At 39.7% G+C, this 25416-nt stretch overlaps 1 protein-coding gene across 1 annotated transcript; it reads left to right on the top strand.

The window, feature by feature from the left end:
- The first annotated feature begins 23299 nt into the window (after window positions 1-23299).
- LOC130076893 (uncharacterized) lies at window positions 23300-25039 on the top strand. Its single transcript, XM_056242192.1, has 5 exons — window positions 23300-23428; window positions 23603-23911; window positions 24058-24166; window positions 24433-24484; window positions 24596-25039. The coding sequence occupies exons 1-5, from the start codon at window positions 23359-23361 to the stop codon at window positions 24677-24679; spliced, it is 624 nt and encodes a 207-aa protein (XP_056098167.1). The 5' UTR covers window positions 23300-23358; the 3' UTR covers window positions 24680-25039.
- Window positions 25040-25416: the final 377 nt, after the last annotated feature.

Raw genomic sequence — 25416 nt, 5'->3', positions numbered from 1 at the left:
TAGAGCTTCTAAGAAGTTTTAAGATGATGTTTCGTGTTGTTATCAGAGAGGTGAATGTCTTCCTGCCAATGAAATTCTCCCAATTTCTCTGTTCTCTCTCTCCCCATCCCCTTTCCTCTCTCTCTTACTCGCTCACGCGTGTACGTTATCCATTGTCCAAACTTTATGCATTTCTCGTTCATTGATGTCTTATTGTATTGTTCATTGTTGTCTATGTGTTTGTAAATACATATATCCCATGTAACCGTAGTAAATACATAAGTAGTCATGCCTTTATTAAATCCATTATATTCATTTTGATTGATGTTACTGTGTCTGCTCATACTCCAGGTCTCTGAAATGAATAGATCAAGCTACGGCTTTATAAATTAAAAATACTTTAAAGAGTATGTGTTTATAGGGCAGAAAACCCAGTTCTTCTGGCCAGAGAATTGCGTTTCCTGAAATCCTATGAAGTAAGATGATATGTGGGATTCCCCCAATATTAATCTGACAATTGAGCTAGGGTACACGTATGCATGCAGGTAAAATGATAGATCCTCCCTTAGAGGGAGAGTAAATTCAATGTAAGATTGATCTAATCCAAACATGTATGAATAATTATTAATTACCAATTATTAATTAATTTATGCAAATTCCCCACGGATTAGATCCGCCCTGAATCCTTACAGGGGAGATGACGCGGTGACGAGTTACGGCATGTCTCCCCAATAAAGCAAAGCTCCTCTATATATACCACTCGCCAGAAGAAACCGCATTAGTTGTATGGCTTGTTTTTTATTGTGACAAGCGTCTGCAAATATGCCAGGGGAAAACACCCTGATGGAGATTATAGATAAAGGGCTAACAGGAGTGGGCTTTCAAGAGCCAGCTGAGGCCATGAAGTGATTCCCATTAGTTGTTGTAGAGACAGTAGCAAAACTTTTTATGTACTGGTTGCCTTATGGGCAAGGAAAATCATAGTGTTGATTTTGAACTAATATGTCTATGACATAGTTTTAACTCTTGAAGGTCGTTAGACATGGTGGTGGCTAAAGATGAAGACAGCTTTTGATTTAAGGAAAGTCTGGATGACAAAGGTGAATGGTCAAAGGTAATTGTAATGAATACAAATTTTGTCTAAGTTACAGCCTTAGGAGGCTGGTGGAAAGATTATTTGTTTATAGTGAGAGAGACTGCCTGAGTTGGAGGAAGGGATGGTAACTGTGTCTGTCTTTCTGTTATCGGCCTGCTAGAGCAAGCTGAAGCAAAATAATGATAATGAAACAAAACAACCCAGCTGACTTGTCTAAAACTCAAATGAATAATGAACAGACGTGCTTTGAAAGTGGTTAAGATACCATGTAAAATTAGGTAGAAGCTACAGGAAAATGGAAAGGTTAAAATCTTATTTAAAATTTAAATCTTTAAGCAATAATATAAAGAAAAGTGAACATTGAGAATCAGCAGTTAACATATGTGTGTCTAGTATGAGTGTGTGTGTGATGGTGACAGCACTTTATGTCTTGTATGTATTAGTTTGGGGCACTAATATTCCGCCTGAATGGTGTGTATATTGCGTCATTAACCTCTGGAATGAGTTTATCATTACAGATGGGTTAAGGCAAATGACAAATTTTAAAGAAGCTGATAATTCTGATGAAAAGACAATACAGAACATGGGACAAGCTTTAAGTTGATTGGCCATCAAGCTCTGTCTGGTAGTAATACTTTTGTCATACATAATGTAGATTTGAAGATCAGTTTAAGGAAATTGGAATTGTGTAGTTGTAGATCACCATCTGGCATGGGCTGAGATAAATGAAAATGTTGTAGATTTGAGGGAAACAACAAAGTGACATATTGGCTAAGTCAACATGAAATTATCAAGAGAGCCCCTCACATTTATAATTATTGTGAACAAAGGGGGAGAAATGATTGACTGATATTGACCAAGTCTGTACAGCACGACCTGACCTGATAGGGAAAATTGATGACTTTGGAAATGTTTGTAGATGACTGACTTGAGAGACCAAACAACAGGCCTGAAAAGCAAGATTCGCTGTGAGACTGAGGGCCGTTGCCTTTCGAATACTTCGATAAGAAGATGAGATTGTGGCTTTAAGTGAAGAATGTAATATTTTTGTTTCAGAGGCAGAGAAAGATGTCTGGAGGAAATTTGTCTGAAGGACAACGTTTGGGTTAGTGTTGATGGCAAACTTTATAAAAAACACTATGTTAAATGTTATGTTAAATTGATGCTCGAGTTGTGTCGTGCATCAAGAGGGAGATGGTATAACAATTGCAAAATATGGTTTATTAAGGGGTTCACATTTGCTGAATAAATGTTGGGAGAACACTAGGGGTAATTGGATAAAAGCCCTGAAAGAAGCCATTTTTCTGCCTAACAAAATTGATGTCTGTGAGTGTGCCACACACACCAATAACAAAGATTGTTTCAACAGGAAACGCCAGGGCATCGAAGGCTACGGGAGAACAGTAGACAAAAGAAACTACGTACTTTACTATCTGACAATAACCTCGAAATTTGTTTCTCTTTACAGAGAGCATGCAGGATTGGGAGACAGGGCAAAATGTGCCCAATAAAATAATGGTTATGGATGAATTTGGCTAACTGTCCTGGCCTGGGTTATTATTGTGGCAGAAAGGTGCTACACCTGCGCAGCGCATAACTTAAAATGTTCCTTTTACAGAATGTCAGGATGGATTGGATCAAACAGAACTAATTCTGTTCCAAATGTATAAATATTGTGTGGACATGAGCAAAGTGGGTTGAGTGTTTTTCAGGGTAAAAGGACCCCGAGTGCTATTAAGTGAGCAAGAAATTATCCGGAGATAATGTTTCAGGTTGTTGATTCCACAGGTCACACCAAAGGGGACGAGCGGCTGTCAAGCGGTCACTAACAAAATACTTAAGGTCTCCATTCACAGGTGACAGTTCACTCCAGTGGGGGTGCGGTCGTGATATAAGGGAAAACCTTATAAGGATCAGAAAATGGTTGGAGAGTGTGACACCTGGGTCCAAGCCTCTCACCTACACCAACAGGCCACAACCATCCCATAGTCCATGGGGCGAACGAGATGATCAACACGCCTGGAGGAGGATGTGAACCAACTAATGGTTTAAGAATGTGGTTTTGTGATTATTTTGAGGATTTGATTTGATTAAATCAAAATAGTATTAGTATTGATATACATAGTATTAGTATTGATATACTTAGTATTGATATACAGTAGATCAAAAGATTTGATTGGTTACTTATTCATTAGGAAATATTTAAGGAAAATGTTTTTGGGAAGAGAAGATCTATTAATTAATGTAAATTATAGGGATAATTGTTGAAGCTTATTAAGTAGAACCACAGCATGTTTGAATTAAAAGTTAAAGGTAAAAGAACACGGAACGTCCGTGGGGCGAACGAGATGATCAACACAACTGATGGTTTAAGTTTAACAGAAGAATCTGTTTTTGTGATGATTTTGTTTGATTGAATCAAACTAGGTATTGATTTGATTGTAAATGTAGAAAATATATTGATTGTGTCTGTAATGGAAATATTAGAGTTAATATTGAACAACTGCATTGGTTAGAAGAATGGATAAAATTATAAGACTTCTCTGGTTAGTTTTGTTAAATATGGCATTAAATAGAGCTTACTAAATTGAATTAGAAGTGAACAAAATATGGTTAGGAAAACCGAGGTGAAATATGGAGATGGGCGTAGATTAATGGAAAAGGCTTAATGATAGGAGTTAGGATTGTTATTCTAATAATTTTGTTATTCATGGGTGAATATGATTACAGTGACAGGTGAAACATGCTGTCTGTTCAATTGGTGAAAATGACAGTCTATCCCAAGGATGAACAAAATTATGTGACGATACAGGTAGCGGGAGCTACAGTGAGATATGTGTTAAATGTATGTTCTGTTTGTTTTTCTTCTATTTGTTTATTTTCTGAGAAAGATTAGGGGCAAAAGATTTAAAGAAGGTTACAAGCAGCGGTCATCCGTGTTACGAGATGGCGTACAAGGACAGGGGTTGAAACTTAGGGATTTTTTATTATACTTTTTCTGTTGGTTTCCTTATTGAGTTATAACTATTTACTCCTTACTGGTGTGACTGAGGGTCTGTTTACAGGAGCGCAGGAACAGTGATTTCTCGTTCAGCCCGGACCAGTAAAAATGTTTACTTGCTTGCTAAAATATTACGGGGCCTTTCCCCCACAAAAACAGCCTTATGCTTCTTCATTCTAAACTTTTCTTCACAGGTTCAAGGAGAGTGATCATTTATGCAAAAATCAGAGATGAAGAGTATAAGTGTGATGATATGACTTAAAATTTGTTTTATTGTTTATTATTGTGATTATGGGTAATCAGAATGATAAAAAGTGAGGAGTTGTGGTGGCAATTTTAATGATATTCATTGATCTTTAGTTAAATATAGAGGATTCAAAGAATGTCACATGTGTGTCTCTCACTTGTAGTGAGAGAAGATTCTGTTTATGTACCTGGGGAGGCAGAAGAGGGAGACACTCCAGAGAACAGACGGACAAGGACCTCTGACCTAGATGTCAGAAGGCCATTTGGTGCAGGGGAGCTTAGTGGGCCAACTAGTGACGTCTATGGAAAACTACTGGGAGGAAGGCTCTGGGGGGAAGAAGGCCTTGGAACTAAGATAAAAGCTAGTTCAGTCTGTCTGGGGGTGTGTCACTCTTCTGCACAGGGTAACAACTGTGTATTAGACTGCTCCTATTCTTGCAAGAATAAATACTTCTATTTTATATAATTTGACTCTGAGTGTCTCTTACGCAGTGATGTTTGTTTGAGATGAATTTTTGCCACAACAGTAGCATGTACAGAGTGAACAGCAGCGGTCCTAGTACTGAGCCTTGTGGTACGCCATACTGAACTTGTGATCGATAAGACATCTCTTCATTTACTGCTACAAACTGATAACGGTCAGTTAAGTATGATTTAAACCATGCTAATGCAATTCCACTAATGCCAACATAGTTTTCTAGTCTATTTAAAAGAATATTGTGGTCAATGGTGTCAAATGCAGCACTAAGATCGAGTAACACTAATAGAGAGATACAACCACGATCGGATGATAAGAGCAAATCATTTGTGACTCTAATGAGAGCGGTCTCAGTGCTATGGTACGGTCTAAATCCGGACTGAAAATCCTCGCAGATATCATTTCTTTCTAGAAAGGAACATAGTTGTGAAGATACTGCTTTTTCTAATATCTTTGACAGAAAAGGCAGATTCGAGATCGGCCTGTAATTGACTAATTCTGTAGGATCAAGTTGTGTTTTTTTAACAAGCGGTTTTATCATAGCCAGTTTAAAGGTTTTTGGTACGTATCCTAGAGACAAAGATGAATTAATGATATTAAGAAGAGGATATATGACCTCTGGAAACATCTCTTTCAGTAGCTTAGTCGGTATGGGATCTAACATACAAGTTGTCGATTTAGATGAATTAACGAGTTTGCAGAATTCTTCCTCTCCTATAGCAACAAATAAATCAAATTTTTCCTCAGGGAGACTACAATGCACTTCCTGATGCGATACTGTGGTAGACGGTTGCATAGTTATAATTTTGTCCCTGATATTATCAATCTTATAAGTGAAGAAGTTCATAAAGTCATCACTGCCATGTTGCTTTGACACTTCTGAGCTTGAAGCTTTCTTTTTCGTTAGTTTAGCCACTGTTTCAAATAAATACCTAGGATTATGTTTATTTTCTTCTAATAGGTTTGAAAAATAAGCAGATCTAGCAGCTTTTAAAGCCTCTCTGTAAGCAATTGAGCTCTCTTTCCACGAAATCCGAAATACCTCTAGTTTAGTTTTCCTCCAGTTGCGCTCCATTTTTCTGGCTGCTCTCTTTAGGGCCTGAGTGTGCTCGCTGTACCACGGCGTTGGACTATTTTCTTTAATCTTCTTTAAGCGCAACGGAGCAACTGCGTCTAAAGTGCTGGAAAAGAGAGAGTTAAACGTTTCTGTTGCAATATCGAGGTCTTCTATGCTATCTGGGATGCTGAGATGATGAAACTGATTAGGAAGATTATTGATAAAGCAATCTTTAGTGGCAGAAGTTATAGGTCTAACGTATTTATAACACGGAGTCGGCTTTGCAGCCTTGGCTAAATGTAATTTACATGAGACTAGATAATGATCTGAGATGTCATCGCTCTGCTGCAGAATTTCAACAGCATCAACATCTATTCCATGTGATAATATTAGATCTAGAGTATGATTACGACAATGAGTAGGTCCTGACACGTGTTGTCTAACTCCAATTGAGTTTACAATGTCTTTAAATGCCAATCCCAAAGCATCTTTTTCATTATCTACATGTATATTAAAATCACCAACAATTAGTACTTTATCTGCAGCCAATACTAAATCTGATAGAAAGTCCGCAAATTCTTTGATAAAATCTTTATGGTGCCCTGGTGGCCTGTACACAGTAGCCAGCAGAATTCTCAAATGTGATTTATCGTTTACACTATATATTTTTACATTAAGCACCAATACTTCAAAAGAAGTATAATTAAAGCTACATTTCTTAGTGGTTTTGAAAATATTACTATAAATTACAGCAACACCTCCCCCTTTGCCTTTCAGACGAGGTTCATTTTTATAACTGTAATCTTGTGGGGTTGACTCATTTAAAATAATGTAATCGTTTGGTTTTAGCCAGGTTTCTGTCAAACACAGCATATCAAGATTATAATCTGAAATCATATCAATAACTATAAGAGATTTTGAAGTAAGGGATCGAATATTCAGCAACCCAAGCTTTATCATTTGCTCATCTGTATTATATCTGTTTTTTATTTGTTGAACATCAATTACATTTTTAACCTGACGTTTTTTGGATTTCCAAATTCGGGGAACAGACACAGTCTCTATATGATGATATCTAGGTGAAAGAGGCTCTATGTGATGGGATTTATCTGACCTTGGTGACGTGAGGCCGCTAGCAGACGGTCGGTTTAGCCAGTCTGTCTGCTTCCTGACCTGAGCCCCAGATTGTCATGTTTTAGCTCTAAGACTATGAGCCAAATTACTAGAGAGAAGAGCAGCACCAGCCCAGGAGGGATGGATACCATCTCTTTTCAACAGATCAGGCTTGCCCCAAAAACTTTTCCAATTGTCTATGAATTTTATATTATTCTGCGGACACCACTTCGACAGCCAACCATTCAGTGAGGCCAATCGGCTAACTATCTCATCACTCCTGCGTACAGGAAGGGGGCCAGAGCAAATTACAGTGCCTGACATCGTACTTGCGAGTTCACACACCTCTTTAAAATTAATTTTGGTGATCTCCGACTGGCGGAGTCGAACATCATTAGTGCCGACATGAATAATGATCTTAGAGAATTTACGATTAGCATTAGCCAGCACTTTTAAATTTGCTTTGATGTCAGGCGCTCTGGCTCCCGGCAAACATGTGACTATGGTGGCTGGTGTCTCTATTTTCACGTTCCGTGTGATCGAATCACCAATTACCAGGGCACAATCAACAGAATTCTCAGTGGGTGTTTCACTGAGTGGGGCAAATCGATTTGTTATGGGAATCGGAACGGAAGAGTGGTTCTTTGATCCGCGACTAGAGCGGTGATCTCTCACAGTAACCCATCTGCCCTGCTGCACAGGCTCTACTTCAGCCGGAACTGAATCATGTAAAGAGTACACTATGCTAGGCGCATCTAAAACACTATCTAAAGATCTAGCATTCTTACCATCCTCAATTAAAGTTTGGATGCGTGTCTCTAGTTCTGAAATCTTCTCCGTCAGCCTGACTGTCTCCTTGCATTTATCACATATAAATCCTATATTGCCATCGGAGAAGGCTATACTAAACATATGACATGTGACACAGGTGACAATAACAGGACAAGAAGACATTACTCACCGTGTTTGTTGACTGATTTCTTACTTACCTGGACTTTATGAACTCAAAGGCGCGGGCGCGCGAGAGAAAATAAATATATAAATGAGCGCACGGGTGGCGCGTTAGCAGGCTAACGTTAGCGAGTTACTAGCGTGCTGTGTTAACAATAACGGAAGCTAGAGATGTAAGGTTAATCTGAGATGTTGGGTAAGCTGTATTTAGTAGTATAAATAACTAGATAGTAAATGATGACTCAAAACATAAAGAAATACGAGGCTCAGGCGGAGCTTACAGCCTCGAAGCAAACAAACACACAGCAGGCAGCGAGGCAGACAGGAGCAATCGATCAGCGATCAGACCAGCTGTGATGTCTGTGAATTCATTAAGAAAGACTTCTATGTGGATGACGCCTTACGGTCCTTTCCGACTGAGGTTGAAGCAGTTGATGTTCTAAAAAGAGCCCAAAATCTGTTGGCAGGTTACAACATAAATTTCCACAAGATCACATCAAACAAGGTCGATGTTATAAATGCCTTTCCCAAGGAAGATCGAGCCAAGGGTATGGAGTCTCTGTACCTTGCAGTTGACGACTTACCCATCCAGCGCAGTCTGGGAGTAGCCTGGGATATGACAAGGGATACATTCACCTTTAACATTCCCAAGCCCCAGAAACCCTTCACGCACAGAGGGGTGCTCTCGACGATCAATAGCTTGTTTGATCCTTTGGGCTTCCTGGCGCCTTTGACGGTTGAGGGCATGCTCCTTCTACGAGAACTAAGTGACAACGGTGGCAGGACTCACTGCAAGAGCTAAATGATCTGAACATCTGCCGCACCTATGCTACACGTTCACTGATTAGGGCCAAAGGTACAGAGCTATGCATCTTTTCTGACGCCTCGGTAAAGGCAATTGCGGCAGTTGCCTATTTAAAGGTGGAAACTGACGAAGGACGCACAGAAGTCAGTTTCTTATTCGGCAAAGCCAAACTGGCACCTCTGGCAGAGCTTACCATCCCGAGACTAGAACTCTGCGCTGCAGTGTTGGCCACAGAAATTGCGGACCAGATCAGAGAGGAAATAGGGCTTAAGCTGGACAGGATCACGTTCTTTACGGACAGTAAGGTTGTTTAGGTTAAAGTAATTATGGCATCCTACAGGTGCCAGGAGGGGAGTGTGGTGTAATTAAGAAAGTTGACTGTTTAATGTAGAATGCCTTTATTTTGAAGGTGTGTGCTTTATTTTGTCATTTAGACTTCTTGTGGGTGGGATCATTTCCTGTTGTGCTGCAGTTGTGGTCATGTTGAAGAAGCACATGTTGTAGTAAAAACGATATCTATCCATCTTTTGTTCGGTCATGGGGCATCGTCAGTGAGTATATTTAATTTAATAACTTAAGAACCAATTTAGGAGCAATATATTATCAGTTTGTACTGAATTTATTTTGTTTACTTACCTGCATTTGGTTATGTGTTTGTTATTTCAGTTTGACCTTTTCTTCATTAAAATTACCTGCCAAGTACAACACATTGCCTGTTCATTGGAGGAAAACCTTTTGAAGGAACGAGTTTAGCTTGCTGTTTCATGTCAGATTAGAACAGTATAATGTTGTACAATCAACTTCTTTGTAAAAATCACTTTTGTTCCATCTATTTAATTTTTTTGTCATTTTTATAGATGAACAACTATATAAATACATATGAGTTGCACAACAGAGTTTTGAACAGGAGCTGAAATGCCTGTTGTTTGTGTTTGACTTGTTTTGTCTTTGTTTTCATCAGGTCTACAGTCTTCATACAGTTTCATGAACATGATCTTTCCTTCTCAAGACACCAGCTTGTGTGTCTGCCACTTATCAGATGAGCATCTCAATACAGGAAGATGTTTGTCAATCATTTTCATGGGTTAGAGAAAGGGTCCATTGCAATAATATAGATATTTCACCATTATCAAATAATCAGGATGTTACGGAGGGACATGCTGGTGGAAAAAAATTGGGATGGGAGAATTTTTTTTTTTTTAAATCTTTTGCGTTCCCTCACAAAACGTTTGCGTTCACCCGAGAAACTTTTCATTCCCTCCCTCAATAATAATACAAATTCTCCATCAATGGAAACAGGTCCTGTCCCAGTATCCACATTTGTGATGTTAGCCATTTCAGAGCATGTGTATCTACAGGAACTAACTGTACAAGACTGATCCAGGTCAAAAAAGGGCAAAGATCAGTGCCCTTAGCACACACTAAATCCTAAATACTGCTCTATAAACAAGTAATCTTTTATGCCACTTCAGAGCAATTATTTGAAGCTATGCGTATCCCTTCATGTTCATATCACCAGAAATCATGCAATGCAGAAGAAAATTTACAGTGTACAGTAAATTAATTAGATATTACATATGATTTGGTAAAGTTTTGCACATTTTATTGGTTCAGAAATGACTGTGTGGCCTTTTAAAAAAAAAATGTTGTCAACTGCTTTTTATCACTGTATTAGAAGCACCACAATTAAACTGTGTTGTCTGTTACATGGAAACTACTAAACATATAAGTTTAGTTTAAATTACAAAGTATTAAAAATCAACATGTGTAAATAAAGCTCTGTAAAAATTATGTAGTGTGATGTAGTGTGATGCAAACCTGCGGTCTTCACGCTTGGGCTAAATACAGGAAATATGTTAAGTAAGTAAACAGGTCAAGTTCAAATCACAGGTGTGTGGGACAGACCCACAGTAAAAAAAAGAAAAAAAAAAGACGTATGAACCACTGCTGCACTGGCCACACGTTGTCAGCAAGGGTGCAGGAATAAACAAAGAAGATGATGATGAAGATTCAAAACACAGAGTTTAATAAACATTGACACAACTACACACAAGCTAACTTAAAAATAGACCGGACAGACACTGATACGTCTCAATTCGCCTACTTATACTACTCCCTAAAAGTATGTACTCTTTTTGTGAAGAAAAATAAGATACTTTTGAATGTGTAGCAAAAAAGTAGACATGCTTTTGGACATACTATCATCATACAACTGCGTCTTTAACGGTTGCTCTCTGTCGCTTAGTTACATCCTTTCACACAAACTGACCTGTCAATCATCTTGTCACAGTTAAAATCCTTCGCATTTCATTTAATTTCATTTAATTCCATACCGTATCGGAGAGAAATGCAGAAGCACGTTAATCTGCAGCCGCGGTTTTTCATGCGGAAAACTATCCTCATATTAAGCATGATGATGCATTTAAAAGTTAATGGTCAAATGGATCTTCATAAAAGTCCATATTGTTATTGCAGATGAAATATAACACGGATAACATTTAATAGGGCCTATATATATTTTTTATCAGGTTGATTAGTGATTGATTAGTCACTCAAACTTTTGTCTAAACCTCTCACCATCGGTCGCGGATATTCGCCATGTTTTGTAGTTTTTTTTAGTTTGTAGTTCCTCCTCCAAAGCGCAATGGCTTGTGGGCAATATTAGCCTTTAGAGTGAGCACGGATCCACACATAGACAGTAAAAGAAATGGACACAGCGACCCCATTTCAACGGAGAAAAGTGAAGCCAATTAGAAGCACTCACTTCCTGATGGCTGAGCGTACTCGCAGGCTCAAACTGAGCTTGACGACGTAGATGTGACGTGAGCAACCTGTCTGACAGTTGTACGTCTTCTAGTAGCTGTGCCAAGAGAAATCTGAATCATTCCCTTTCGAATCTTGCAGAGAAGGAGAGCGTGAGTAGGAGCTGTTCATGAGCTCGCAGCAGGAGCAACTTTATGACTCTCTATGGGCTTCTCCCTTGACTTTATGCCTTCACGTCCCCCCGATTGCCCGCGAGCTTCTCCTCCTGTCTATACGGTAATTTCTCTACTGTGCGACAGAGAGTCGCGTGGTTATGATGCAATCATTAGCCTATTTTTACAAAAACGGCCTCTACATAACCTAAGATACAAAGTAATGGAGCCTTTTATACATTGTTGTGTTTCTTTAGAAATAAATAATGGTCAAATGGAGTCTTTGGGTGCCTAAGATGTAAAGTTCTTCGCTGTCAAAGTGACGCCAAAATGAATGGGAGTCAATGGAATGCTAACAGCAGGTGATGGTCTGCTACAATGGCGGCCCCCAAGGGAAGCTTCAGTTTCCGGCTGATGGATTACCCCCTTGGAAATAGTAGACCATCCGGGGACTTCTGGCATACTCTTTTTAACATACTATGCTTTGGGACACACTTATTTTAATCTCTCATACTGTTTAGGATGGATAGTATGGACATTGAGATGCGGGGTGAGTGAAGGTGAGGAACTAATGTAGTACAGCTGGGATGATGATTAGTATCAAAGTAAACAGATGAGTGGTGGAAAACAATGGAACATGTGTTGAATGAAAACAAACTAAAATTCAATGAAAACAAAACTAACAAACACAACTGATATATCGTGACAGTACCCCCCTGTAACGAATCACACAATAATAATATACATAAAATGTATTTAAGGGGGGCCGGAAGGCCAATTTAGCTCAAAAGGAATGATTCATCGATTTGCAATGAATCTTGACCGAATCACTATGGAACCGAGCAAATGACTCGTTTAGAGTTCATTTGAACGGGCCGTAATTATAACCTTGGCAACAGATATGAATATCCAATCTATAGTGAAACACTATGTATTAGCAAGGTAACTTTAGATCGACAGTACAAGACATTAAATGTGCAAGCACAACACAAGGCAAATATCTTTTCAAATATATTGACGACTTTATTAACTATTCTAAACACATAAAACTAAGGTCTAAACACAATCACACACACGCATTCATAAAAGGCGCAGAGGAAGAGAGAGAGAGAGTGAGTTTTCAGAGTGAGATGCACTTTGTAAGACATGACCTGAACGAACCACCAAGCATTAATTTAAACCTTCGTTTCTTAGACAGGTTATTCAATTTACATTTAAAGCACCAGTTCAGTTAGAGTCTGGAGTAGCTGCTACTTGCTTGTCTTTGCGTTGCTTAGGGAGTTCCCTTTTTGCGGTGCTTCGTCGAAGGGGTTTCCCGGCCGGGTCCGTGTGGCTGGTTGTCTTTGAAGTGCCTGGATGGAAGTTTCTGAACAGCCGGTCACGTGTAATTGGCAGGCAAATAAGAGTCTTTACAGTTCGAAGCGCGTTGCAGGAGAGACGTTTAAACGAACTTCGCAGCAACTTAACTTTAAACCGAGACTTTTATGAAAAAAGAAAATAAAGGAAGAAATGAAAGTAAGACGAGTTAGATGGCTTGAATGAGCTGTTTCAACCCCGATCTTGATGGGTTATTTGTCTGCTGGTCTAATTTGGTCTGGTCGATGTAGAAGCGTGCGAACACGCTCTTTGTTGTTTTCAGAGAGAAGCACGTACAGGAACACTCTCTTGCTGTTGCTAGAGAGAGGCGCAAAACTTAATTCAACCCCGAACCGAACTCAAAACCGAACGGCAACCCCGAACTGCTCTCTGAACCGAATTTCTTCCAACTCTTCTAACTCCTTTGTTCGGGTCTTTAACTTAAAAGTTAGTCCAACCTCTTTTGGAGAATTCTGACCAATGAGACAATGGCATCATTTTAGGAGGTGGATCGAGTTCCTTCTTATCGTTAACTGGGATCTGCTTGGGTTCCAGCACTTAGCAGAGGACAAGAGACCCCAGTTTAAACATTATAGATTATTATAATCATACAAAACATTTTACACAGATTTCAAACAAGCCACCTTTTGAATTAAGGGCATACGATTCTTTTGATTGGAAGCACGATACTCTTTCATCCATACACACAGTTATATCACAATTACATGATTTATATGTGATCTAAGCATAATACAAACATGAATTGTAGGAACAACAAGAATTATGATGTTTGATTTTAAGTCCACTGAACATTGTTCTGCGTGAGTTTTAATGGGTTTGATATGTAAGTCTGTGTAAGTCTCTCACGTTCCATGAAAGCGTGGTCTGTCTTACATCGCTGTCCTGCTCAGCAGTGGTGATGCTGAGGGAGGTTAAAGGTTGTCAGGCCCCTTGGTGGTCAGGCCTCGTTTCACCATTTTTGAGCAGCTTTGTCTGGCTTAAGGATGAAAACAGTGACACGTTCTTCCTGTTTAGGCTTATCTCTGGGGCCATAAAAGTCTTCTCTGGGGGGTTTTCTAGACAATTTGGAGCCAGTCTTGTGACTTTGGAATGTAGTATTCAGATCCGAAATGCTGAATCACATTTGAATGAATCCCATGAGAGATTAGAAAGATTAATTTGTGTTTGGTTCATCCTTAAAGTCTCTACACCCCTCAGGGAAGGCGAAACCTCACGAGGAGAAGGAGGATTAGGAGGCGGACGAAGGGATGGTAACAGGATGACGACAAAACCCTGGCGGCGATGATGGAGAGTCCCCAATGCCACAGACCCAGAGCACAGCAGGGACGACAGCCCACAGCGGAGTTGAGGGAGGGAGGAGCCAAGGTGTTGATGAGATTGTCGACATCTGGGAGATGACCGACAGAGGCAAAGCTGAAGGATCCAAGGGCGCAGGCTGATGGTACTGAGATGGTAGGCTGAGAGCTGATGGTACTGAGTGCCCGAGGACTGAGGCGGAGCCGGTGTGACTGAGGACCGAGGTGTACCTTAAGGGAAGGAGGAACCTGCTGTAGCCGTAGGGGTGGAGAGACGGAGCGCAGCGGACGGCTAGCAGGTCTGTGGTGGAAGAAAAGGGCACCTGACCAAGGGGGAGCCGGTGGGATGAGGAAACCCGGCGAAGCCGAGTGAACTAAAAATCCATGAAAACAAAACTAATAAATAAAACTTATATATTCTGACAAATATGAAGTAAACCTAGTGGCTTGACCTGAGAGACTGAAACGTATTTCTAGAAATGCCATTTGAATAGGATTTCAAACCACATATGGATGTAGCTCGAAATGGATTTGTAAAAATCTGACAGTCTGAACGTAGCCCAAGGAGCAATTATGAGAATGTGTCGGCAGTATTGCACCTGTATTTATAGAGGATGATTGCAGACAGGTGGAGCTTGTTAAATTTGATATATGGTCTCCTGACAGCTTGCCCCATAGTGAAGCTGACCTATAGTGGAGTGTTGACCAGGATGAAATAGTACAGCTGATTAGAAGAGATGGTCTTCACTGCAGAACATGAAATCCAGGGGGAGGAGTTGGATCCAGATCCAACTCCTCCCACCTTACCTCCTAAACCTACCCATCTTCGCCCCCTGATCCCTAACCCCACCCCTAATCCTACCCATCTCCACCCCTTAGATCTGGATCCAACTCCGCCCCCTGGATCTCGTGTACTGCAATGAGGTGCTACTGGATTAGAAAGCATCTAATCATAGCAATATGGATATGTATTCACCAGCTCTGCAATTCGGCACTACGGGCAAGTCAAATCACATTAATTGATATAGTGCTTTAAACAACAGATTGCTTTAAAGCATGCAGCTTTACAGTATTAAACATGTCTGTGTTACTTTCAATTAGAATTACAACTTCAATTTCTACTATAAGGCAACTCTTTAGTGTGTTCATGTTTTTACTCGGGTTTTGATGGAATGAACAGAAGAAATGAACCGGAGAACATTTACATTTCCAAGAAGGCAGAGCACATCTACCTTTAAAGCATATGCATATTAATAATTGAGTATAATAAAATGTTTAAATAAAATATTATGTCCTGAATATTTGTAATATGCAGAGAGCACTTAGTAAAAACAAAAAGGCAGTGCTATATTATGAATATAGTCACTCCACTGTGAGTCATGCCAAACAACTCCCTTCAGCCATTACAATATTCACAAAATAGTTTATTTCTCGTGCATAGTGTTTGGTGTAAATCTAGACGCCCTCATATCAGTTTGTAAAAAACACTCTTCTCAGGATGTATGTGGGAAGTGTCATGAACATCACACTCTGGGCAGTTTCTGCAAGGGTTATCTTATTACATCATACTTTAACCTAAATCTGCAGATTCAGATGACAATACAGATTACATTATTCAGATGTACAGTACTAGTCTGTGTTAACTATTAATGTATAATACAGTAGTTGCTAATGCTATTTAACTTGCAGATAAAACTGTATTCCTCTAACCAGAGCATATAGTTTATAGTTACTCTTATAGTACACTAGTACTAGTTACTACTAAACATAGCTTTTTTTTAGTGAGTACAATCCTCCTTGACACTTTATTTCTGAATTCTGAAAAATATTGTTGCAACAGTGTAATTTTTATTTTTACAATATACTTTAATATTATAAACTTGTATATTATTTTATGCATACACTATTATATAATTTAACCTGTTATGATGTTCTTTTTGTAAGTCTTTTTACCATAAAGGGCACAAGGATGCAAAGGCACATGACACTTCTGCCTTGTGGTTGAGGTGTAAAATAGTTTCCAGCGAACTTCTTAGAGAACAAATGTAGGCCAGTGCTGTCATTCTTGTTCAATACATTATTTGAATTTCTTGTTCACAAGCAATCCAGTGAATTCATTATTTTATGTTTTATCAATTTTGTGATCACACAAACATATAAACATCAACTTCAAAATTAGTATAAACTCCATTAAACCCTTCGACCTAATTTTGCATTGCCACCCGACCATTGACTAAAGGGCAGAAGATCTACTCCACTGCTTTTGGTGTGCGGATACTCGTGCCTCTAGTGTTTATGTTAAAAGATCATCTTTGTCTATTTGCACTTTCCACTTTTGCTATATCTTACCTGGCTGTCACATGACAGAAGTTTATACTTGCAGAGCACTGCTTATATTAGTGCACCATTATTCGTTACCAACAAAGCTGTTTCAGTGGAATATTTTGGATAATGTGAAACAGTCATCATTTAATCAGTATCTCTCAGTGCTATTTAGGCCTAATAAAGACACTTCCTGTTTCTCTATGCAGTTTTAGGTCAGAAGCTTTGTGATTCCAACCCAGGATGATAACTGCCATGATTTTTCCATACATGTCTACTTTTTTTTTTTTGACAGCCCTCCCACTCTTCGAGATAATATTTACTTCATGAACATAAGGTCTTACTTAGTGTAGTTTCAGTCTCAGACAACATGCCCACAGACCACCCACAAGTCTGTTTACTGACTGCCCCAAAAATGCCAAATACTGTCTGAAAGTTTCAAGTTCCAGACATGTTTTTCTGGCTTCTATGCGATTTCCAGCTATTTGGGTACAAATGGAAACAAAATTGTTTTCCAATGGCTTTTGAGGAAGAACTAATCACTGGATTTGCTAAAGTTTGCCAGGTTTAGTGTCATCAAATCTTTGAAAGACATTCATAGTTTTGTTAGAGGCACTTATCAACTAAACACTGACAACTTCTTATTGACAATCTGTGTATTCTGCTTTACTTCTGTTTGTGAAATATTCCTAATCACTTTTGAAGGAAGAGAATAAAACAAAGTGTCTATTAAGTTCCTTGTTTTTTGTGCAACTGATTGTGAAACGACAGTGCTTGTTGCTCCATGTCATACTAATAATATGATATTAACTACTAATGATAAATCCACCTGTAAATGGTACATAAAAACAAAACAAACTGTGATTGGTCGCTTTATATATCAGTCAGACAGACTCTTCCTGTGTAAGTGGGTGGTTCTTCACTAGAATAAGCTACAATGTGGAGCAAACTGTCTGATGTTTGTCAAAAATCTGGGTATCTGTTGTATTAGTGAAAAATATCATACAACATAAATTATCAAACCAAATTGATTGAATGTATGTACTTCTGTTTAAAAAAAAACATAACATAACAACATAACATGTTGTGTTGACTTGAAAATGTAACTGTCCAGAAAATGGTAGTCAGTCATTTAAAGCAAATGTTGTATTTACTTGCTTTCGCTGTGCTAATTGCAAGGGCTGTTAAAGCAGATATAAATTAGAAGTAAATTCAGGTGAAAGCCAGGACAGCAGTCACTCGGTGAGAACGTCAAGAGCGCGTAAGTTGTTTTTTCTTAATATACAGTTCTCCTGTTGCTCTGTTTACCATTTGTCAAGTAAGTAGGGCTATTTTCGATTCTTTGCTTCTTTGTAATTTTTATCTTCACTAAATATCTTTATTTTAATTAGTCGCGTTCCTATTTTGAATATCTGCCGTCTTAAGGGTTGGAGTCTGTTTGTTATTGTAGCACTTAAGTACTGCTGTTCATAACAGCTAGTTTCGATTTGGGCCATTGTCGGGATACTTGCTTTCGCTGTGCTAATTGCAAGGACTACCACAGCTGTCCTCACTCAGACGATTGATAGCATTATTTCTATGTAGTGTGCGCGCTGTCGCGGAAGCGTCAGCGGAAGCATTCAGCTCTCGTGTTCAGCCTCCTCGTGTTAAGACCGACTCGGGTAAAGACCTGCGACTCTATCTGCGCGACTCCACTGAGCAAGGACACCTGCAAGGCACTTAAAGTATCTTCTTCACCCTTTCCTTTCCTACCTTTATCTTATTTCCCATTATCATTATGTGCTTTGAACACATTCCTGTTGTCTCTCGACAACGCTCTCTCACCACGCACAGAAGGCAGCGCAATACTGCTTATCTGCGCCCGTTTCTTTCATCCTCACACTCACCTCTCACTCTTTCTATGGGTCTATGGAATTGTCAATCAGCAGTCAATAAAGCTGACTTCATTCCAGCCTTTGCATCTCATTCTACTCTTAATATCTTGGGCTTGACTGAGACCTGGATCCGTCCAGAAGACTCAGCAACCCCTGCTGCTCTCTCTAACAACTTCTCTTTCTCTCACACACCTCGCCAGTCCGGGAGGGGTGGGGGCACTGGTCTTCTTATTTCTAACAATTGGAAATATTCACCTCTCTCTTCTCTATGCAATAACAACTCATTTGAATATCATGCTATTACACTTACAACTCCCATGAAGATCCATATTGTAGTTATTTATCGCCCCCCAGGTCAACTAGGAAGCTTTGTAGAAGAGCTGGATGTGTTGCTGTCCTCTCTCCCTCAGGATGGCATCCCACTTGTAGTCTTTGGCGATTTCAACATTCACCTAGCGAAGCCGTATGCAACAGACTTCATCTCTCTCCTAGCCTCTTTCGATCTCAAACGGCTCATCACCACCGGTACTCACAAGTCAGGCAACCAACTGGACCTGGTTTACACACGCAACTGTATCACAGACAACATTTTGGTGAAACCTCTCCAAGTTTCAGATCATTTCCTCATTACTTTCAATCTACAACTCACTACCCATGCTCCACCAACCTCCCCACCATTTACTTTCAGATGAAACCTGCGCTCACTTTCTCCATCCCATCTTTCCTCTGCTGTGTCATCTTCTCTTCCCTCACCCTCACATTTCTCATCTCTGGATGTGAATACTGCAACGGATACTTTATGCTCCATCCTAACCTCTTCTTTAGACAATATCTGCCCTCTCTCCTCTAGGCCAGCACGCACCACTCCCTCTAACCCCTGGTTATCTGAGGTTCTTCGTGAACACCGGACCAAGCTCAGGGCAGCGGAGAGGAAATGGCGCAAATCAAAAGACACATCTGACCTCAGTAGGTATCAATCTCTGCTCTCTGCCTTCTCTGTTGACGTTCACGCCGCAAAATCTTCATATTTCCACAACAAGATCAACAGCGCCTCTAACACACGTTCTCTGTTCAAGACATTCAATTCTCTCCTCTGTCCACCTCCACCACCACCCACCTCCTCTTTAACTGCTGATGATTTTGCTAACTTCTTCACTAACAAAACTACCACTATCAGCAGTCAGTTCTCAGCACAGGAACCCAGACTAACCTCTCCCACAGCCAATAACCTTCTCTCCTCCTTCACTCCACTAACCGAGGAAGAAGTATCTAAACTTCTCCTCTCCAGTCATCCTACCACCTGCCCTCTAGACCCCATCCCCTCACACCTTCTACAAGCCATCTCTCCCACACTTCTACCAGCTCTCACACACATTATCAACTCATCCCTCCACACTGGCATTTTCCCTACAGCATTTAAGCAGGCTCGGGTAACCCCTCTGCTTAAAAAATCAACATTAAACACATCACTTCTAGAGAACTACAGACCTGTCTCTCTCCTACCATTCATTGCAAAAACACTTGAACGAGTTGCTTTTAACCAAGTATCATCCTTCCTGTCTCTGAACAACCAGCTGGATGTCAACCAATCTGGCTTCAAGAAAGGACATTCAACTGAGACTGCATTGCTGTCAGTCACGGAAGCCCTGCGGATCGCAAAAGCTGCTTCCAAATCATCAGTTCTCATTCTACTGGACCTGTCTGCTGCCTTCGACACTGTGAATCATCAGATCCTCTTGTCCGCCCTCTCATCACTGGGCATCACTGGAACCTCCCTCAACTGGTTTGAGTCCTATCTCACAGGTAGGTCTTTCAAGGTCACATGGAGAGGTGAGGTATCCAAAGCACATCAACTGACCACAGGCGTTCCTCAGGGTTCAGTTCTCGGACCGCTCCTCTTCTCCATTTACACCACATCACTGGGACCCATCATACAGGCACATGGTTTCTCTTACCATTGCTATGCTGATGACACCCAGCTCTACCTCTCATTTCAACCAGATGATCCCACAGTAGCTGTACGGATCTCAAGCTGTCTGGCGGACATCTCGGCATGGATGAAGGAACATCACCTGCAGCTCAACCTGGCAAAGACTGAGCTTCTCGTCCTCCCTGCCAATCCGTCTCTTCAGCACGACCTCACTATCCAGGTAGATTCATCCTCAATCACCCCATCAAGGTCGGTCAGAAATCTTGGAGTAATCTTTGATGATCAGCTGACCTTCACAGACCACATTACAAAGACAGCTCGATCATGCAGGTTTGCTATGCACAACATCAGGAAGATCAGGCCTTTCCTAACTGAGCATGCAACACAACTTCTCGTCCAGGCCCTGGTCATTTCTAGGCTTGATTACTGCAATGCTCTTCTGGCTGGACTTCCATCATGTGCAACTAAACCTCTACAAATGATCCAGAATGCTGCAGCTCGTCTGGTCTTCAACGAGCCCAAAAAGGCCCACGTCACTCCTCTGCTCATCTCTCTGCACTGGCTACCACTCGCTGCTCGCATCAAGTTCAAGGCTTTGACGCTTGCTTACAGATTGACCACAGGTTCAGCTCCCTCCTACTTCCACTCACTACTACAAGTCTACATCCCTACCAGAAGCCTACGATCGGTCAATGAGCGACGGCTCGTGGTACCATCACAGCGGGGCACAAAATCACTCTCCAGAACATTCTCATTCACGGTTCCATGCTGGTGGAATGATCTCCCCACCCTCATCCGGAATGCAGAATCCCTGACAACATTCAAAAGACAGCTGAAAACTCATCTCTTCCGGGAGCACTTAACTTAAAAAAAAAAAAAAAAAAAAAAAAAAAAAAAAAAAAAATCCTTTCCTCTAAATCCTCGCTTGCCTGCCTTATGCTACTCCGAGCTATGGCTGAACTTTGTATTTTGAGCACTTCTTGCGTTGCTTTTGCCTCTTCACGATGACTCGCTTGGTTTAGTCCTCAGTTGTAAGTCGCTTTGGATAAAAGCGTCTGCTAAATGACTAAATGTAAATGTAAATGTAAAATGTAAATGTATTTTTTTTTAATTAGCTTGTTGAAAATGTGTTAAATGATGACCTCACTGCAGCTTGTGTCAAATCACAATAGCAAGCAACATTAAATCCACCATCAGAAAAAGTTACACTTTATCTTCCCTCATAATGACAAGCATGTCATTGATCAAATAAATGTACAGAAACCTAAAAGTGAAATGACACTGTTTGATCGGGCCAGGAAATTCATTGGAACAGTTTTAAATGATTCATTACTCAACGTTCTATTGAATAATCTTTGCACTGATGATGTGATGATGAGATGATGATGATGATGGTGATGATGACACATTGTGCTGTTTTAAAATAGGCATGGACCAAAACCAGTATATGAAAGACAGGAGACTAAATAAAACAAGCCTATTTTGGTCTGTTTGCTTCATATCTACTTCATCTATGACGCTAACAGAGGCGGAAAAATGATACAACGGTCTGTGCACGTGTTCTTTCAACTGCTTTGACCAGTGGAATTTATTCACCACATACATAATTTACCTACAAACCTGATCGTACAGATCTTTCCATTCTCATACACAAAAGATTATATAATAAAATATCACAGGTCATGCTATATTGTCAGGACAGTCACTGCTATAGAGGTGTTTTTAAGCACAAGTGCTTTATTGCTTTTTCACATTTATTCATTTTCATTGTAATGTTATATTGCTAAGCAAATTCATCAAATTACATATTTCCTATGGACAATATAGCCTATGATGAAATGTTGCTATGCAGAAAACATAACTATATGTACAGTAAGCCGCACAGTGATATGGCTGAAGAGGTGTTTTGCATCAACATCCAGAACTTGAACCATCCATTTTATAATTAGTTTTAAACTGTGGTGATCTCTGTATTCTTATATCCCTTTTTCATTTTCAACCTCATTGAAGAAGTCCAGTCAAAACGGTGAGCAAAGGTCATCATTAAAGGTGTTTCAAATGTGCTTAAAGCTTTTACAATTAGAGTCAAGTGCTTTTGTGAAAGAAGCATAGAAATAGACAGCTGCACATGTTTTAGCATTGCTCCACAAATGTTTTCTATGGTACAGAGGGTCCTTGAATACAGGAAGTGTGTGGGTTATGAGGCTTGTCTCTCAACTCATCAAAGAGGCTGTTCGCTGTTGTAATGTACGCTACTGAGTTTACAGTCTGAATTTAAAAGAAAAAATTAGTCCGGCCTCTACATTAATTCAAAATAATTGTGCATATGAATTTTGGGTGCATTTACACCATACAGGCCTTATATAAAGAAAGAGTAATTTATGCCTTAATAGCATGAAGCAATGGCAATAAATAATTATAATAAAACATTTTTAGAAAAAAAAGAAAAGTTTTTAGAAAGATGACATTACCTGCACGCTGGTGTGACGTGTTAAACTCCATCTAAAACATTTGAAATAATTATACATATTGCTTTCATGATCTCGTATTTAAGAAACATGGAATATATGTAATATATCAAATTAATTTACACTATAGGACCTTTTGCTGTTAGTAAAAAAAAAACCCACAACTTAAGTCAACTACCCATACAGTACTTTTCAAATAAAATGTAAGAAATATACAATTCTGAATATTCTGGATAATCCTTATGTTGTCTCAGAGTAGCTGTAATAATCTTAAGTACTTTAAGCTGTTTCACGTTCTGATCATCACTTTGCTCTCTTGAGCTCAGGGGTTCTCGGCGGTGTCCCACTCTCATGTAACCACTTCCCCTCGTTCCTGTCTGCAGACTCTCTCAGTTGATCAGAAGTGCTTGACATGTTGAAGGGAGAGTGAGAGCTTTAACCTTCTGCGATCATGAAGGTCTTTCAAACCAGAATCCTGCATCTAAATATATGGGTGTTCATTTATTTACTGACTTATGCAGGTATGTTGTAACATTGTTGTGATTGTTTGTTGGGTTTTGGTGTTGTGTGATGTCCTTGTGTGTGTTAGCGGCGGTGACTAAGGACATGAGCAACAGGTGTGTCTTATGAGCTTTTGGATGCATGTGTTCACACTTGTGTTTTACCTTCTGATGCAGTTATTGTCTTTTCATTAGATTATTCCAAATCAAATCAAGAGCCAAGGATTCGGCAGCACATCCACAAAACAGTGTTTGTGGGGGAAACAGTTACACTTCACTGCAACAAAACCCCACATGATGATCATTTAACATGGAAAATGAACAGCTCTGTTATTTTTAGTTATGACTCGACCAATAACAGAACTATGAGAAACTTCAGCTCAAACAGGATTCACATCAACACAGCCGTTCCAAGAGATTTAAAAATACATCAAATACAAGCGTCTGATGCAGGAAACTACTCCTGTTATCCAGCAGCAATAAGATGGACATTAACAATAACAGGTTATTCCATGATTTCATTTGTTGCTTCTTCAAAAACAATTGCATTTATTATAGAATAAATATAAGTATGTTTGTAACCAGTGACTAGTATCTAGAAGAGTGCTGGTCGACTGATATCATGTGTGTTTGACTCTTTTGTGTGTCAGAAAACAGACCAGCATCACCCAAACAAATGCCTCTCTACATCATCATCATCTCATGTTCTGGAGTTATTATGGTCTTTCTGATAATCACCATCAGCTTCTGCATTCACAGGTGAGAGACATTAACACACTATAAACTGATGAGATCGTTTATTGATTTTAGATTTCATGTATGATGAAGTGACAGTGACCTTTTCATAAATATTAGTAAATATTTGACACACCAGTATGCATATATTTATTTTATCTCTGCTAATTTTATAGATAGAAAAGATGATGAGTAAATATATGCAAATCACATCTCAGTAGTTGTTGTGGTAATATTACACCTTTTTCAAATCTGAGAACAACATGTGATACTGTAAGTTATGTTTACAGGAGATGGAAAAACAGAAAAGATTTAAGTCACAGAGAAACAGGACAGGACTTTGTGAGTTTTTCCCCCATCACTTAAATAGTGAATAAGTTGTAAATGGTCCTTTTCATAAAAACTTAATTTTCTTATCTGTTAGGATTGATTTAATTTCTCATTTCACTTTAGTCACAGGCACCAGCCAGAGGGAGGATACAGACTCAAACCAGTCAGTACTTTGAGAGATACAACTCGGTGTATGGACAAGTATGATGTCATTTTTTCTTTTCTTTTCAGAAAAGTTAAACATTTTACATCAGATAACTTTTTGATATTTAAGTAGCAATTGCCTGTGTAACCTAAGTCAATTGAACAAGTACACAAGGGCAGGGCTGGACTTTTGCACACACTGGTGCTACAGAGGTTGAAAGTTTTGTATAGCACAGGCCACACAGTGTAGCACAAGTATAAAAAACGTGTTACCATCTCTGAAAACAGCCACGAGAAGTGCAGCCCATCACCTAAACAGGCATGTGACTGACAAAGGGCATTAATCTTCCATACAGGACACACAAAATACAAACCTTAACCAGAAATATTTTCAGACACATTTTCTTTATTTGCCAAAAATGGCAGACTGCAGGAAAATGGCATGCTCTTGCTCAACATTAGGTCATTTTCGTTTATATAGCCCAATATCACTAATCACAATCCAAACAACATCCATTGTTTTGGCTGAGCACTTGAAAATACAGCTTAATATTCCTATTAAAGCAGCACTAAGTAAGAATTCCGTTTTTGTCAAACAGCGACCCCTAGAGTCGCTGTGGAGTACTTGTACTGTCGTGAATAGCACTCACGCAGAGATGGCTCGCACTCACGGCCGGATCCCCTCCCCCTGTACACCGTTACCTGTTCAGTAGGATGGACGCTGTAACGAGTGGAAATAAGGTATGGCCCCTTTAAGAGTTGCGCGCGCCCTGTTTAACTGTCGGCAGTCTGTATTGTAT

The sequence above is a fragment of the Rhinichthys klamathensis genome, unplaced genomic scaffold, assembly GCF_029890125.1.
Source record: "Rhinichthys klamathensis goyatoka isolate OS25496 unplaced genomic scaffold, OSU_Roscu_1.1 h1tg000021l_1, whole genome shotgun sequence".
Taxonomy (NCBI): Eukaryota; Metazoa; Chordata; class Actinopteri; order Cypriniformes; family Leuciscidae; genus Rhinichthys; species Rhinichthys klamathensis.
This window is presented reverse-complemented; position numbering and strand designations above follow the sequence as displayed.

Coding starts and splice junctions, on each gene's coding strand:
- LOC130076893 (XM_056242192.1), top strand. CDS start 23,359: ATGAAGGTCTTTCAAACCAGAATCCTGCATCTAAATATATGGGTGTTC. Junction 23,912..24,057: donor ATGGACATTAACAATAACAG/GTTATTCCATGA, acceptor TTTGTGTGTCAG/AAAACAGACCAGCATCACCC. Junction 24,167..24,432: donor ATCAGCTTCTGCATTCACAG/GTGAGAGACATT, acceptor TTATGTTTACAG/GAGATGGAAAAACAGAAAAG.